Genomic DNA, 14,148 nt, shown 5'->3' on the forward strand with positions numbered 1-14,148 from the left:
TAACGATTTAACTCACAGTTTATGTATGATGCTTCTGATCCTGCAAGCAAAGCCTTCAAAACGTTTGCCCTTTTCCCAGGGCTGCATTCCACTCTACAGTATTAGAGTATCTTTATCTTTCCCCCAAGATACTGCGCACTGTTCTACCCTTACTAGTAGGGATATGATTCCTGAAATGGCAGCAGAGAAGCACAGGCAGACATCTCACACGTGCTGCACACTCTGTTGCACAGATAGAACCAGAGTAAGATGTTTCCAGCTGATACCTTAAGCATGCCAAGCCACAGCACTTTACCAAAATGATTTTACCTGCTAAGAAAGTGCTAAAGTAAATCTAATCCCTACAGTTTTCCTTTCACAGTATTTATGTGAGGAATAACAATAGTAATAGAAAGTTAAGCTTTGTCCCCTGCATTGGTAAGCTGCTATTTTGATGTTTTTAAAAGGTGTCCAAAATACTTTTCTTGTTTGGAATATGCTGGAGGTGTATTTCACTTGCAATCTGAAATTCCCCAGATCTGCTCAACATGTGCAGTGTAGCACCAATGGACTCAGATGTAAAGTCTGCAGAGTGCAGGGACTTGGAAGCATCTTTGCCTGCCCTGTGAAGCGTGGAAGGAGGAGCAGCGGCAGCCTGTGGCTGCAGGGCCTGGGGCAGTGCTTGATTCCCTCATGCTAGTTCCGGGGCCGCCGGGTATAAAGAGCTTTATGCAATGTCTGGAGGGTGGGAGTTTATAGAAAACGCGATGCTTCAACAGGCGAGCACGCCTTTCTTCTGCAACTAGCGGGATAAGAAAAAGACACCAGGCTCCTTGTGCTGCTGCTGTGCAGATCAGCACCCCGGAGCCGAGGAGCCAGCTTCTGAGGGAGCTGGAGCATCCCAGCCCAGATGGGACCTCACCATCAGATGGATGGAAGAGCAGCAACTGCTTGCAAACTGCTCATATTATTCACTGCATGCATAATACAGGGCAGTTGCCAAGGTAAGCGCTATGCTCCAGCCTTCTCGAAATGGGACTTGCACCGCAAGGGGCACGTCCCTGGCCTGGGGACGTCTATGAGAAAACGATAAAGTGTCTGAAAATAGAGGGTTAGTGGGAGTTGGAGTTCTTTCTAATAGCTAAGGGAGACAGCTGGTTCTTTCCAGGAGTCATTTGATGGAGTCGATTTCTGTTATGGAAAAGGAAGTAACGCCTTTAAAAAACACTACAAACACTTCTGCCTCTTCAGCTTCACTTCATTTTGGTTTTAAATGATCCCAGGGTGTTATAGCTGATTTTTTTCCCCTGGTTTGTACAAATGCTTTTCTGGTTGTACAAGACAGCAACACAGAAATGTTGCTAAATTTGGAGGGACAGGTCACACTTTGCAACTTCATGGTCTAAACTCACAGTTTTATAGAGCTTCAAGCGGGCAGCTCTTCCTGTCGCGAGTATGGCTTACTGGCTGCGGGCAAGGTGAAAACTAACGCAATATAGCCCCAACTTTTGCATCTTCCCCTTGTGATCTTTGGGCCCTTCTTGCTGCTGATGGGTGGGTGGTTTCGCAGAGCAGAGTTCACCTGCATTCCAAGAGCAGGTTTGGTGACCACTGAAATTATACCTGTTCTTGGTGAGAAGCGCACAGACTATGGCACTTGCACGTAGACAGGTTGTGCCAGTGAGGGGGGGTGTGCGTGGACCGGCTTGGGTACGTGTGGTATATGGAGTCGTTTGCGGAAGGCTACAAGAAAGAAACAGATGCTTAGTCTGGAGCACAATAAGCTCCCCTCAGTCAGTCTCAGACGCAGATTTGAAGTTGCGAGAGGGAGAACTTTTTCTCTGGCTTTGCTGTTGCTAAGCGACATCTGGGAGCATGTGACGGGCAGAGCAGGCTGAGTGCCGCTCCTCTGGTATTAATCTGGCTGCTGGGGATGGAGCAGCCGTGTCTCCAGTCCTCTCCCAAGCCTGTGACTACAGCCCATCTCTTCCTGTGTGCCCCCTCTTGGCGCTGTTTAATTGCCCTGCAATGAAAATAATGGCTGTCTTCTCGGAGCAAGAGTGACTGAAGTGCATTTCCTTGCCCCCCTATATTGACCCGGCAGTCCTTCTGGTTGTGTGTGTCTGTGTATTACGCGTGCGTTCAAATTGTTAAGCTCCTTTCTTTGCCCAACTCTTAGTTTAAGCTCCTTAGACAGAATCAAGTAATTACACAGCAACTGCTGCTAGCAGCTCCCACTTAAGAGCAGGGAAATAGGAGATAGCTAATGTGCAGCAGGAGACCTGCAAAAGCTCTAGCCAAGGAGGTCACACTGGGCAGAGTTAATCTTATGCGCTGTTTCATTTTACATTGGCTAGAATGGAAGCCGCAGTGCTAATCTAAAAGTTTGTTTCTTTGCTTTACAGATACTTTTACATGTTCAGAATGTGCCAGGTAAATGGCATGACATGATAAGCACAGGGAAGCTTTGAAGTAACATTCATGCACAGTAGACGTACAGAGGTATTTCTGCTTTCGTGGTGTCCTGTCTCACTCCTCCCCTCCCTCCATCTCACTTCCATCGTTTCGCCCCTCGAGGTAGAACAGCTTCTACTGTATAGTTTATACATATATATAGTTATCCATAACTAAAACTATACTGTATACAAAACAGTATAGTTTTAGTTATGGATAACCAATACAAGTAAAATCTCTGCATAATGATCTCTGCCACACCATGATTATTATTGTGAAATATCTGGTATCCTTAAGTTCTATCTCCTTGAGTGTTGAGATCATGTCAGACTCTAAATTAATTAAAAAAGGATAGGAGAATCATGAAAGTAATTCCAAAGTGCAGGAGGAAAATGGTGCAAATCATTTATCTTGCCTAATCTTCAGTATTTTCAAAGGTGCTTCTATGATGTTTTTGCAAGTTTTTATTAGCAGTACCTGATTGTTCCCAGTATAAGCTGGATGGATGTTTCTAGTCTCTAAGTAGTTTCACCTGCTCAGATGATAGTATCACGATTCTTCTTTTCTTTACTGAATTCTGAATTTACTGAAATTAAATATTCTGCTTAAACTGAATCAGAATACTGCATCTTCAAACTGCCAGTAGTACGGGATCTGGTTCTGCAACCTTTGCTCTATCAGCCTTGCTACTCTGTCGAGTTACTGTTATCAGAAAAAAAAATGCAGCTGGAATCTAAAAACCTACCTAAGTGAAGGTAGTTGCCAGAAGGATCATCATGGGACTAACGTTAATGTTTGTTTTGAGGGTTTTCAAAGTGCTTCACGCTCTTAGTCATAAACTGGAGACAGGGGATGAATACCGTACTCAGCAGTTTTGCAGCAGGCAAATGAGTTCACTAGGGCAACTTCTCCTTTGAACAATGAGTTCTTTAATGTTACTGTGCAAAGCATACCAGATCTACATACTCATGCAATATTCCATGTAGTATCTGTTACTGGGCTCACCTTATCTAACATGCAAGGTCTGCTGTGGGTTATTTTTTTTCATGAGAATTTAGTGCCTGAGAGCATTTGATTTTTTTTTTCTGCCCTTAATGGTCCAATATTAGAAGAACTGTTAATGTGTTTATCAAATAAGTTGTATATCTAAGGTAGTAAATAAATAATTGATAGAAATCTGCCTTTTTTTTTTTAATTAGAAAGAGCTCTTCTTTTTAGACACAAAATTAACAAAATTCTCCACAAATCTACTATACTATAACTTATATATGTTATATCAACTGTAACTACTATAGTTAATATTTCTATAACCTATGTGTGTCAATCATCAGCATTTCCTTCATTGCTTTTTGGTGCCCCTTAGGTCCTCATGACCTGCTTTGAACAGAGATAATGTAAATCTTCCAGACAATAAATGTGTTAGTTTTAAAATAATATGAATTATTTAATACATCACATTGCTGTTGACTTTTGTCACCAATTCAGTAAAATTAGTGGAACTCAGAAAAAAAAGTACCAATAGAATCTTTTGTTTCAGACTTGGATGTACTTACACTGAAATTCTGGCTTTGCTGCTATTTATCACAAAGTGACAAATTGCTATCTAAAGGCCTGGATTTCACTCTGTTTACCATGTTCAAATCGTTGTTTGTCGACCCCTGTCTTTCTGAGGACTTCATTTCTTTATCATGCTTCATGTATGGAAGCAAAGATGACTGATGCACATTGCTGTGAATTATATGACATGGATGACTACTTTGCCAGGCTGTGTGTTTTCCTTGCTGATAATCATACTACTTGTACACACTTTAGAATTCTAGAAAAATGCAGCTGGAAATGCATACATCTCCATTGATAGTCTCTGTCTCCGTATATATGCCAGTATTGTGAATTTTTGGATTTTATATTGAGTTAAGAGGCCCAAAGATCACAGCTAGGTTGACTTCTACCATTTTTTCCTCTTCTTTTTCAAGAACTCATCGTTTACTGACTTCTTAGAAAATATTTCTGTTGTTGATGCCAAGATCAGAAGACTTTCACTTCAAAATGTTTGGGGTGTTTGTTTGTTTTCTTTAGAAAAGCTAATTATTTATTCTATATGCATCTTGGGAAATGTGATTTGTCATAAACTTGCCTGTAGCACAAAAGTTAGTGCCTCAAACTGGGTTTACATCCTAAATCTCTGCAATGATAAATCACCAGTTTAAATGCGTCCCAGGCCAAAATGACTACCTTTATAATGTTGCTATTGGTCTGAGAATGAATGCTGTTCTGAGGATGAGTCTGTATGGCCTGATAGCATAGGTGAGAAATCACAATGAATACTTGCATGAAGCAATGCCAGTAATGAATCGGTGTGGTAAGATAGAGAAGAGCTACAAGCAGCTCTTTCCAGAATGGTGTGGAGAAGCATGCTTTTCCACCATGCATTGTAATAGTTCAGTCTCCAGATTAATAATTCAGGGGTTTTTAGACATTGCCTTCACTCATATCTATTTAATCTGTCTGTAGGATGACGTTGCTGTAGGCAACAGGCCACAGTCACTATTCATACTTCCTTGCACAGCACTGCTCACGTTTAAATGACAGAGAAGCCTGTCTGTGAGATTCCATCTCTGACAAGATCTCATGTTTGAAGACCTGGAGTGAGACTTTCCTTGGGGACTGAGGATTTGGGAGTAATGAGAAGAGAGGAAGTATGAGAAAGAAAATGAATATACCAATGCAATCCTGACATGCAGTTTAATAGGCATTGTGCATGACCTATGGGCTGCAGTGGTCATAATCCTGCACTAGTATAATTTTCTTGGGTTTTTTCTTTTTTCTTGGAGATGTGCTCACACAAGATGAAGAGCAAAATCCACACTGAGTGTTCACCTACCTGCCTTGGAACTAATTCATTTCCTGAGGGCTGACAATGTAGAAGTACCTATCAGTGAAACAAATGCTAATCTTCTCACAGTTTTATTAATGAGTCATATTTCTGTGCACTGACAGTATGTGTGTGTATGTATATATATATATATAAATTTTCTTTCCTGTAGTTCTTTTTAATGAGTAGGCCTCTCATTTTCTTAATAATTTACTTTTTTTTCCTGTGTTTTGTTCAGCAAAGCATATCAGGAATTTGCAAAGTAATCAGCTGAAGTCAAGAATGGGACAAACCTCAGAATTTAAGTTAAAAATTGAAAGCAGTAATTGGATGACACCCGGTTAGATTTAGGTTCTATGCCAAATGCTAGAATTACAGTAAATAATTAAACCAGAGGGCTCAAGACAAACAGAGACAGAGTGTCTAAGGAGATTTCAAGTAAGATAAATGTGTGATGTATGCTATGCTTCTATTTTCCTGTAAGACAATCCAAAACCTTCTTTCATATATTGAGCTGATTGGAAATTCGAGCAATGAAATCCTACTTTAATCCAGATTTATTTTCCATGTGTTTTGCAGGAAATGAGCAAAGATTCTTTTGGGGGAAAGGTAGAATACAATTCATCAAAGCCTTTTAATTATTTTCCTTTTAATTTTCCTAAACTGACGTTTCAGCCACACTATTTAGGGCCTTTTCATTTCCATATGCATTCTTGCACTGCTAGATTGTTGCCAAATCAAAGCCCAAAGGTGTTTTATTCAAACTTGTCATTATTTAGCACTGAATCTGGAGGTTTTTCTGTTGAGATATGTGTTTTATTCAAAGTTCTCATTATTTAGCACTGAACCTGGAGGTTTTTCTGTTGAGATATGCGTTTTATTCAAAGTTCTCATTATTTAGCACTGAACCAGGAGGTTCTTCTGCTGAGATACTATACTATTTTTAATCTGAATACTCTAATTTTTTTTTAACTGAACAGTAAACAAAACAGGTACATTGTAGAGATAGTTAATTTTCTTTTTATGAAGATTGGGTCAAATGCACTTCAGTCTTCCTACAATGTTGAGTTTTAGATCTGAGAGCTTGTGAAACTCTTCAGATATACAAACATGTAACTTGGAATCATTTACTTATCAGTGTTTCAAGAAGTTCCTAATTGTTTATCCTCTTTTAGAGCTCTGCTTAAAAAGTGCTGGAACCATGTAGCATTTTAGATGCTTCAAAGGAAATTAAACTTTCTAGAAGTTGTCTTTGTTGAAAAAACAGTAAAGGTCCTTTCTAATTAATGATTTGCAGGTTGACATCTATTTAAAGAGAAGTTGATGTTTTTATTCTTCTGTGGCTAATTAGTGATGATAATCAGATAATTTGTCAACTTATTTTTAATTGCTTACCCAGAACCTGGCAAAGAACAGAGCTGTTCTTCAAACTGTTTAAAGCTAAAGTGCTTCTTTATATAATTTGATAGTTATTCTTAAAGACACCTTGAGCTTTTTCTAAACGAATAACAAGGCTTATTCTCAGTCAACTGAGTGCAGCTCCATTTCAAAATTATCCCTGAGTTGTATTGATTTAAAAAATGGAAACTAGGATCTATTGAAGAATAAACATCTCTTTTAATAACAACTTATTGTTTGAGATCCATTTCAAAGTCCTTTTTAACAATAATGTTCACTTTATTAACTGTTTTTGCTTCCTTAACTCAGAACACTTTCCAGTTTAAGAAAATGAGGTTTAATGAGTAAGCATAGAAATGTTTGATAGAATGGGTAGCATTTAGCCAATTCCATAAGCTTTTACTGTTGATTTCAAAGCTTTTAATGTTTTCTTTGTTTTGCAATACTTAAAGTGGATTAAAGATCCAAGGATCACTGTTACAAGTTTTGTTTTGGATTAATGAATTGACATACAATATCTGACTGAAATTGTTCTACTTTTATGACTTGTTCTATTTTGTGCTTTTAACATGACCAAGTTGCCTTTGTTCTACAATCAAGAAGCCACATCCTCGGCAAAAGGGCACTGTTTACAGCAGCAGTTTGCCCAATTTTCTTGCACAAGCAGGTCATGATACTACACCCTGCTGAGCTGAGTTAAAGAATAGGAATCTGTTCCAACAGGACTCCCTTTGATGATGATTGCAGGCTTGGGCTTTTGTAGAAGAAGGATGATGATTTTAATTGTGTTTTGTGACATCTCTCAATACAAATAATGGCATAGTCCACGAGATGCTTCAGGAATGGATACATTCACTCGATCTAGTTAGAATCTATGTAATGGTTTTAATCTTCAGACACCATTGTGCAAGTTACCAAATCAGATTAGTCTGAGGAAGTTTAGGGCCTGTAGAACTGAAGCACATAACATACATTAATAATCCTAGCAAGATTTTCCAGGGCAAGGAAATTTACTATGTAAAGTTCACATTATTCTTTATCAGTGAGAGCCTTTGTCATACCTTGTCACCTGAGGGTTCTGTTTCATGAGAAGTGAAGAGCCAACTGAGCAGTTCGCTGCTGCTGTAAATGGGAGGGACACTCTCCTTCCCTCCCTCCTGCCATGGCCCGTTCTCCTGTTGCTGCTAGCCTTGAGTTCTCGGTGCTTTCTTTGTGCTAGCACCACTGCTCATTGGACCTCTTAATGAGCTCCTTTCACTTGCAAACCTGAAGAAAAGCTAAAGCAGGCCTAGGGAATTAAATGTCTTCCTGGTTGCTTAGTGTTTTAAAGCAGCATGCAGAAAGATCTGGTAGTTACTGGAGTTTGGGGAAAAAAAGTGAACCTTGACATCAAGTGGGAGAAGGAGAAAGTTGGAAAGGAGAAGTGAAAGAGACTGTTTTTTTTCTTACAGTAAGTCAGTGGGCTGGCACAGCTGGCCATGCAACCACTGCTTAAAGCTGCTGCTAAGAACACACAGGAAATGTTTGGCTAGCATGATAGTTGCAAGAGTGGTTCCATAAGGGCAATAGTGGACCAGTGTTAGCACAGTGGGAATCCCTTCTGTAAAGTAGAGGGGGAGAATCACCTCCCTCGACCTGCTGGCCACACCTCTCCTGATGCAGCCCAGGATCTGGTTGGCCCTCCAGACAGCAAGTGCACACTGCTGGCTCATGTTGAGCTTCTCGTTCACCAGCATCCCCCAAATCCCTCTCCTCAGAGCTGCTCTCCAGCCAGTCACTGCCCAGCCTGTATTTGTGCTTGGGACTGCCTCGACCCTGATGCAGGACCTTGCACTTGGTCTTGTTGAACGTCATGATGTTGGCTTGTGCCCACCTCTGCAGCCTGTCAAGGTCTCTCTGGATGGCATCCCGTCCCTCCAGTGTGTCTGCTGCTCCATACAGCTAATCTGTTAATCTGAGCCTTGGCAAATTTCTGTTGGCTGAACTAATAGGAAATCTGAATAGAGCCTTAGACATAGCTCAATTGTGGCCTGTCTTGCTCAGGCAGGCTGACCACCTGCTTCACTAAGACCTCTGCCTAAGTACAGAAGGCAACATTGGCAACTGGGCTCCTTTGCCACTTGCAGAAGCGAAAGCCTGTCATGATATGTGTGTTATAATTGTAAGCAGTTGAAAAAAATCAAGGGTTTAACAGTGGAAATGCAAAAATAATATTATTAGCTTCATGAAGACTGACACAAAGTGTGGTATAAAATGATTATCTTACAGTGAAAGTACAAAAAAAATTCCCCAAACTTTAAAGCTGAACTTTGAATTCTTTACAAATTTGTGTATCTATTAAATTTATTTGAGGAGGAAAAAAAAAACAAATCACAAAAAGCTAGAAGACAAATTGTTAAATTCAATAAATTAATGAGTAGCAATCTTTAAATCAGTTAAGAATGTGTTAGAAGCCTTAACCTTAAAGTACTTTAATACTTAAAGTACTTTATCTGTACTAAAACTTTATCACCTATTAGGTAACAGAAACCATTCTTCCCTGGTTTTTGTTTGGTTTTCCTTTTCTTTTTTTAAGACACTGGCTTGTCTGACCTATTTGACTTTTGCTAGTAAGGGTTAAGAGTTCTCAGAGATCTAAATCCCAAGAAACTCTGTAAGACAGTAGAGACCCACATTGTTACTTATATAAAGGAAAATCGTGGTCATTAAACATTCCCTCTGACCAGCAGCTTAACCAGGTGTGGTTGCAATCCTCTTGGTAGCAGTTAATTTGAAAGGCTGTTGAAAACTATAGCTGGGAAGAAGGGATTATGGTTTAAATGTTGTGAATCCGGAGGCAAATGCCTGCAGTTCTGTGGGCAAAGTTATTTATGTGTTGTGTGCTACCACTGTGAATCTTGGGACACAATGTGCTTGCTTCTGGATGTAAGTCCATGGTATGCAGTACTTGTATACTTTTGTGTTTCCAAAGATGCAGCAAGTTTAGGATTTTTTCAGCTACACAAGCGAGGGCAGAAGGCTGTTCTTCCCCACTGTTCACCTCTCTGTCTGCTTAGGATAGCTAGCTAATGTAGTTTAAAGAATTACTTAAAATACTATGTCTAGCAGCCACCAATGATCCCATCTTGAATACTGTTCAGTTTTGGGCTCCCCAGTTTAAGAGGGACAGGGATCTGCTAGAGAGGGTCCAGCGGAATGCTACGAGGATGATCAGGGAACTGGAGGACATGGCTTATGAGGAGATGCTGAGGGACCTGGGACTTTTTATTCTAGAAAAGAGAAGACTAAGAGGGGATTTGGTAAATGTTTCTAAGTATCTGAAGGCTGGCCAGGAGCTAGGGAGACAGACTCTTCTCATTTGCTCCCTGTGATAGGACAAGGAGCAGTGGGTGTAAGTTGCAGCACAAGAGGTTCCACCTCAACGCAAGGAGGAACTTCTTTACTGTAAGAGTCACAGAGCACTGGAATAGGTTTCCCAGAGAGGCTGTGGGGTCTCCTTCTATGGAGACTTTCAAGGCCTGTCTGGATGTGTTCGTCTGTGATCTGTGCTAGATAGTATTGTCCTGCTCTGGCAGTGGGGTTGGACTCAATCATCTCCTTGGGTCCCTTCCAACCCTTAACATCCTGTGATCCTGTGAATTAGCAGCAGAATGAGTTGTTGTTAAAACGTCCAAATGGGTGAGTAAATCTGACAGTTTCAGAGTGACTGGCTAAGAGAGACCTAAGTGAAATGTGTCCATTGGGGCTGATGGTAAGGGTAATGTTTCAGTGGGAGATGATATTTCTTATAGATATCTTCTTCTGATAAATTTAAGAACTTTGTCTTTTTCATTTGACAAACTAATTAATAAAATCCCTTCAGCTACATAGTAATACTAACTTTTTTTCCCCCTCCTGAACAAGAGGTTCCATCTCAACACAAGAAGCAACTTCTTTACTGTAAGGGTTCCAGAGCACTGGAACAGGCTCCCCAGAGAGGTTGTGGAGTCTCTTTCTCTGGAGACTTTGAAGGCCTTTCTCTGTTCCTCTGTGATCTGTGCTAGATTGTGTGGTCCTGCTCTGGAAGGGGGATTGGATTGATGATCTCCTTGGGTCCCTTCCAATCCCTAATATCCTGTGATAAAGAAAATATACTGCATTTAAAAATGAATTAGTGAAAGGATGATTTAGTTATTGCTTGTTTTCTGGTCTGTTAAGATAAAGTTGTATTTTGTGTAAGCACGTTGGATAACATTGTTTCAGTTCAGGTGATCCTACCTTTTCTCAGATTTGCCTTAGCAAGAAGCTTGATGAGTGAACAGCCATAGCTATTAACTGCTATCTGAAACCGAGTCACGGCTGAGTAGGGAGGAAATGTGATGAGTGTCAATACGTCCAAAGAAATATATGTAGTTCCTAACGTCATTAGTAGAATTAAGTAGGGAGGTCATTCTGCCCCTGTACTCTGCACTGGTTAGACCACACCTGGAGTACTGTGTTCAGTTCTGGGCCCCCCAGTTTAGGAGGGACATGGAGATGCTTGAGCGTGTCCAGAGAAGGGCGATGAGGCTGGGGAGAGGCCTTGAGCACAGCCCTACGAGGAGAGGCTGAGGGAGCTGGGATTGTTTAGCCTGGAGAAGAGGAGGCTCAGGGGTGATCTTATTGCTGTCTACAACTACCTGAAGGGTGGTTGTGGCCAGGGGGAGGTTGCTCTCTTCTCTCAGGTGGCCAGCTCCAGAACAAGAGGACACAGCCTCAAGCTGTGCCAGAGGAAATTTAGGCTTGAGGTTTGGAGAAAGTTCTTCACCGAGAGAGTCATTGGACACTGGAATGGGCTGCCCGGGGAGGTGGTGGAGTCGCCGTCCCTGGGGCTGTTCAAGGCAAGATTGGACGTGGCACTTGGTGCCATGGTCTAGCCTTGAGCCCTGTGGTAAAGGGTTGGACTTGATGATCTGTGAGGTCTTTTCAAACCTTGGTGATACTGTGATACTGTGTTATACTGTGAAGTAGCATTAGAATGTCTATCTTGGCCCACTAGATGCTTGTAGTGTATGATCTGTCTATCCTGTACTGACACTTCAGTTTTCCTACTTTCCTGAAAATGTTCTCACATGTTCAGTTTGCAAGTAATGTTTGCAACTCACAAGTTTGGTTTGCGTTAGTAAGTAGCAGTCACTATTTTTGAAGTACAAAGTGATGATTGGGACCCTTTGAAGCTTTGAGAAACAGCTGAAATGGTCTTAAAAAATGTTAGGGTCCCACTAATTTTGAAGGTGTTACTCAGGTAGCAAAGAACTTCGTTACAGATGGGTTCTGTAGTGGGAAGAGAGGAAATAGCTTTATCTGCTTACTGTGTTTGTTATCTGTAAGGGAAGGGGATTCATTTTTTGCATGCTGAGTTATTTTTTTCATTCATTAATTTGTGATATCACATTCCAGTAGGGTTTATGATTTGGCTGAGTGTTCTATATTGCATGGCAATGTTCAGTCTACACAATTGTACTGTCAGAAACTGAATTGGAAGACTCTTGCGGAAGCTGATTCCTAGTGCTACAGGGCCTCAGTGGCTTTCATGAGAGCGTGACTGAACTGAACGCAGCTCACCATGTCAGCGTGGGGTTTGATTTTTGAGGAGAAGCAGCACATTGGTTAGAAAATTTATTTCAAAAACAGTGCAGTTCTCAAAATGAGAATTGCTTCCTGAGAAGGTTATCAGCTGCTACTGCATCTGTTGACCTTTCTCAGTGGTATGTACTGTATGTATTCTTTCTAAGTGAAGCAATTATTTTTCAGCTTTCTACACGCTATGTAGTGGGAAATACTTCTTAGTCTTGAAGATTTTCCTCCTTTGGTCATTTCTAACCCACCCCCCCCCACTCTCTGTTACCCAATTGTTATTCTACAGCAGCCTTGGGGCCATTAGCAAGGTTCATTCTTATGAAAATACTTGGGATGCTTCCTTCTGTGAGTAACTGGGGGTGTCTTTATTTCTACTGTGTTTGCTTGTTCTTCCTTCTCTTTATGTCATTTGGTCAATTAAACCAGATTTTTGCATATTTAATGTACCATTCATGAAAAAGAAGCTTCTGGGATTTAAGAAAACTCAAGCATGTATGCTTCCCTGGAGATCCACAGCGTTTGCTTTGCTTACCCAGCTAACACCATCACGATTTATGTGGATTAAGGCACCTAATGTCAAGACAACTGGTTGAAGTTATCCAATTTAGTGCAAAACATATTCTTTTCATGTGATGTGTCTAAAATACATTTTTATATTGTACTAAGTACTACAAATACTGGTTCTTTTCAGCTTGACCATACAGATAATGACATTATTAGATTCTCTAAGAAAGGAGTACAAGTAGTTTTTATTACTCTCATCTTGGAAAATACTTCATATACAGGTGGGCTTAAAGAAAGAGTCCAACAGAAATTAATGTCTGATTCACTGTTATCACTGAGGTATGAGAAATTTGACAGTTAAATGGCAGAAGGAACTTGGTCTGTTCAGTATAAGGCGTATTTACTTTACCAATAGAAATTAGTATCACCTCCTGTCTATTAGAAGTAACTCTTGCTTAAAAGGATTGTTTCTTACTCCTGCCTTGTTAAAGGACTAAGAAGACAGTAAAGACAATAAGAGTTGATTTATTGCTTTTTAAAAGGTGAGTTGAAGTAGCATTATAAAATAACTTTGTTTTTATTCATTTGCTTATAGTATTGTATGATGGTAAAGATGGATGATATGGATGTGTGCCGTTTGTGAGCATGTGTGATAAGTAAACTGTCATGATTTTAAAGTGAAGAAGCTTGGTGGGTTTGTTTTGTTTGTTTGTGGTTGTTGGGTGGCATTTTTTTGTTTGTTGGGGTTTTTTGTTGTTGTTGTTGTAGTTTTTTTTTATTTAGACTTACAGAATCAGTCAGGGTTGGAAGACACCACAAGGATCATACAGCTCCAATCCCCCTGCCATGGGGGAGGTTGGTGGTTTTATTTTGGTTTTGGGTTTTTTTACATTTAAGATCAATATGAATGATTTTAAAATACTGCCTCAGTTCTGATTTAATTTTCCCAGAGACTCAAATTGATAGAACCAATAACAATGTATATGATGCCCTTCCCTCTTCCCCCTTCTTTCCTAAAAGAAAAGGAATTAGATGGAGAGAGAGGTAAGGTAATCACACCCAAATAAATAATCTCACTGCAATTTGGAAGTTAAAAGAAGATAAGTTTAACAATAAATAAAAGGTATATGAGGTAGGGAAGTTACAAAGATACAGGGAGAGGAAACAAGGTACAAAATATGTAAATACACAACCAGATTTGATAGCAATGGGCTTTTTGTCCACTTCGTGGACACCTGGTAGTGTTCAGACCCACGCCTGGGGAGGGGTCAAGACCACCTGGAGTCATGTTCAAGATCACTCCCCCCCCCCCAGGAGAGTTAATCCTGTACAAATACTTCATT

At 40.3% G+C, this 14,148-nt stretch overlaps 1 protein-coding gene across 1 annotated transcript in view; it reads left to right on the forward strand.

The window, feature by feature from the left end:
* The first annotated feature begins 889 nt into the window (after positions 1 to 889).
* Positions 890 to 14,148, forward strand: part of LRP2 (LDL receptor related protein 2) — a 140,800-nt gene continuing 127,541 nt past the window's right edge. The window contains exon 1 of the mRNA XM_064166097.1: positions 890 to 983. Within this exon, the coding sequence (XP_064022167.1) occupies positions 890 to 983 (94 nt within the window). The remainder of the gene's footprint in view (positions 984 to 14,148) is intronic.

This window comes from Pogoniulus pusillus, chromosome 2 (genome assembly GCF_015220805.1).
Source record: "Pogoniulus pusillus isolate bPogPus1 chromosome 2, bPogPus1.pri, whole genome shotgun sequence".
In the NCBI taxonomy this organism is placed as follows: domain Eukaryota; kingdom Metazoa; phylum Chordata; class Aves; order Piciformes; family Lybiidae; genus Pogoniulus; species Pogoniulus pusillus.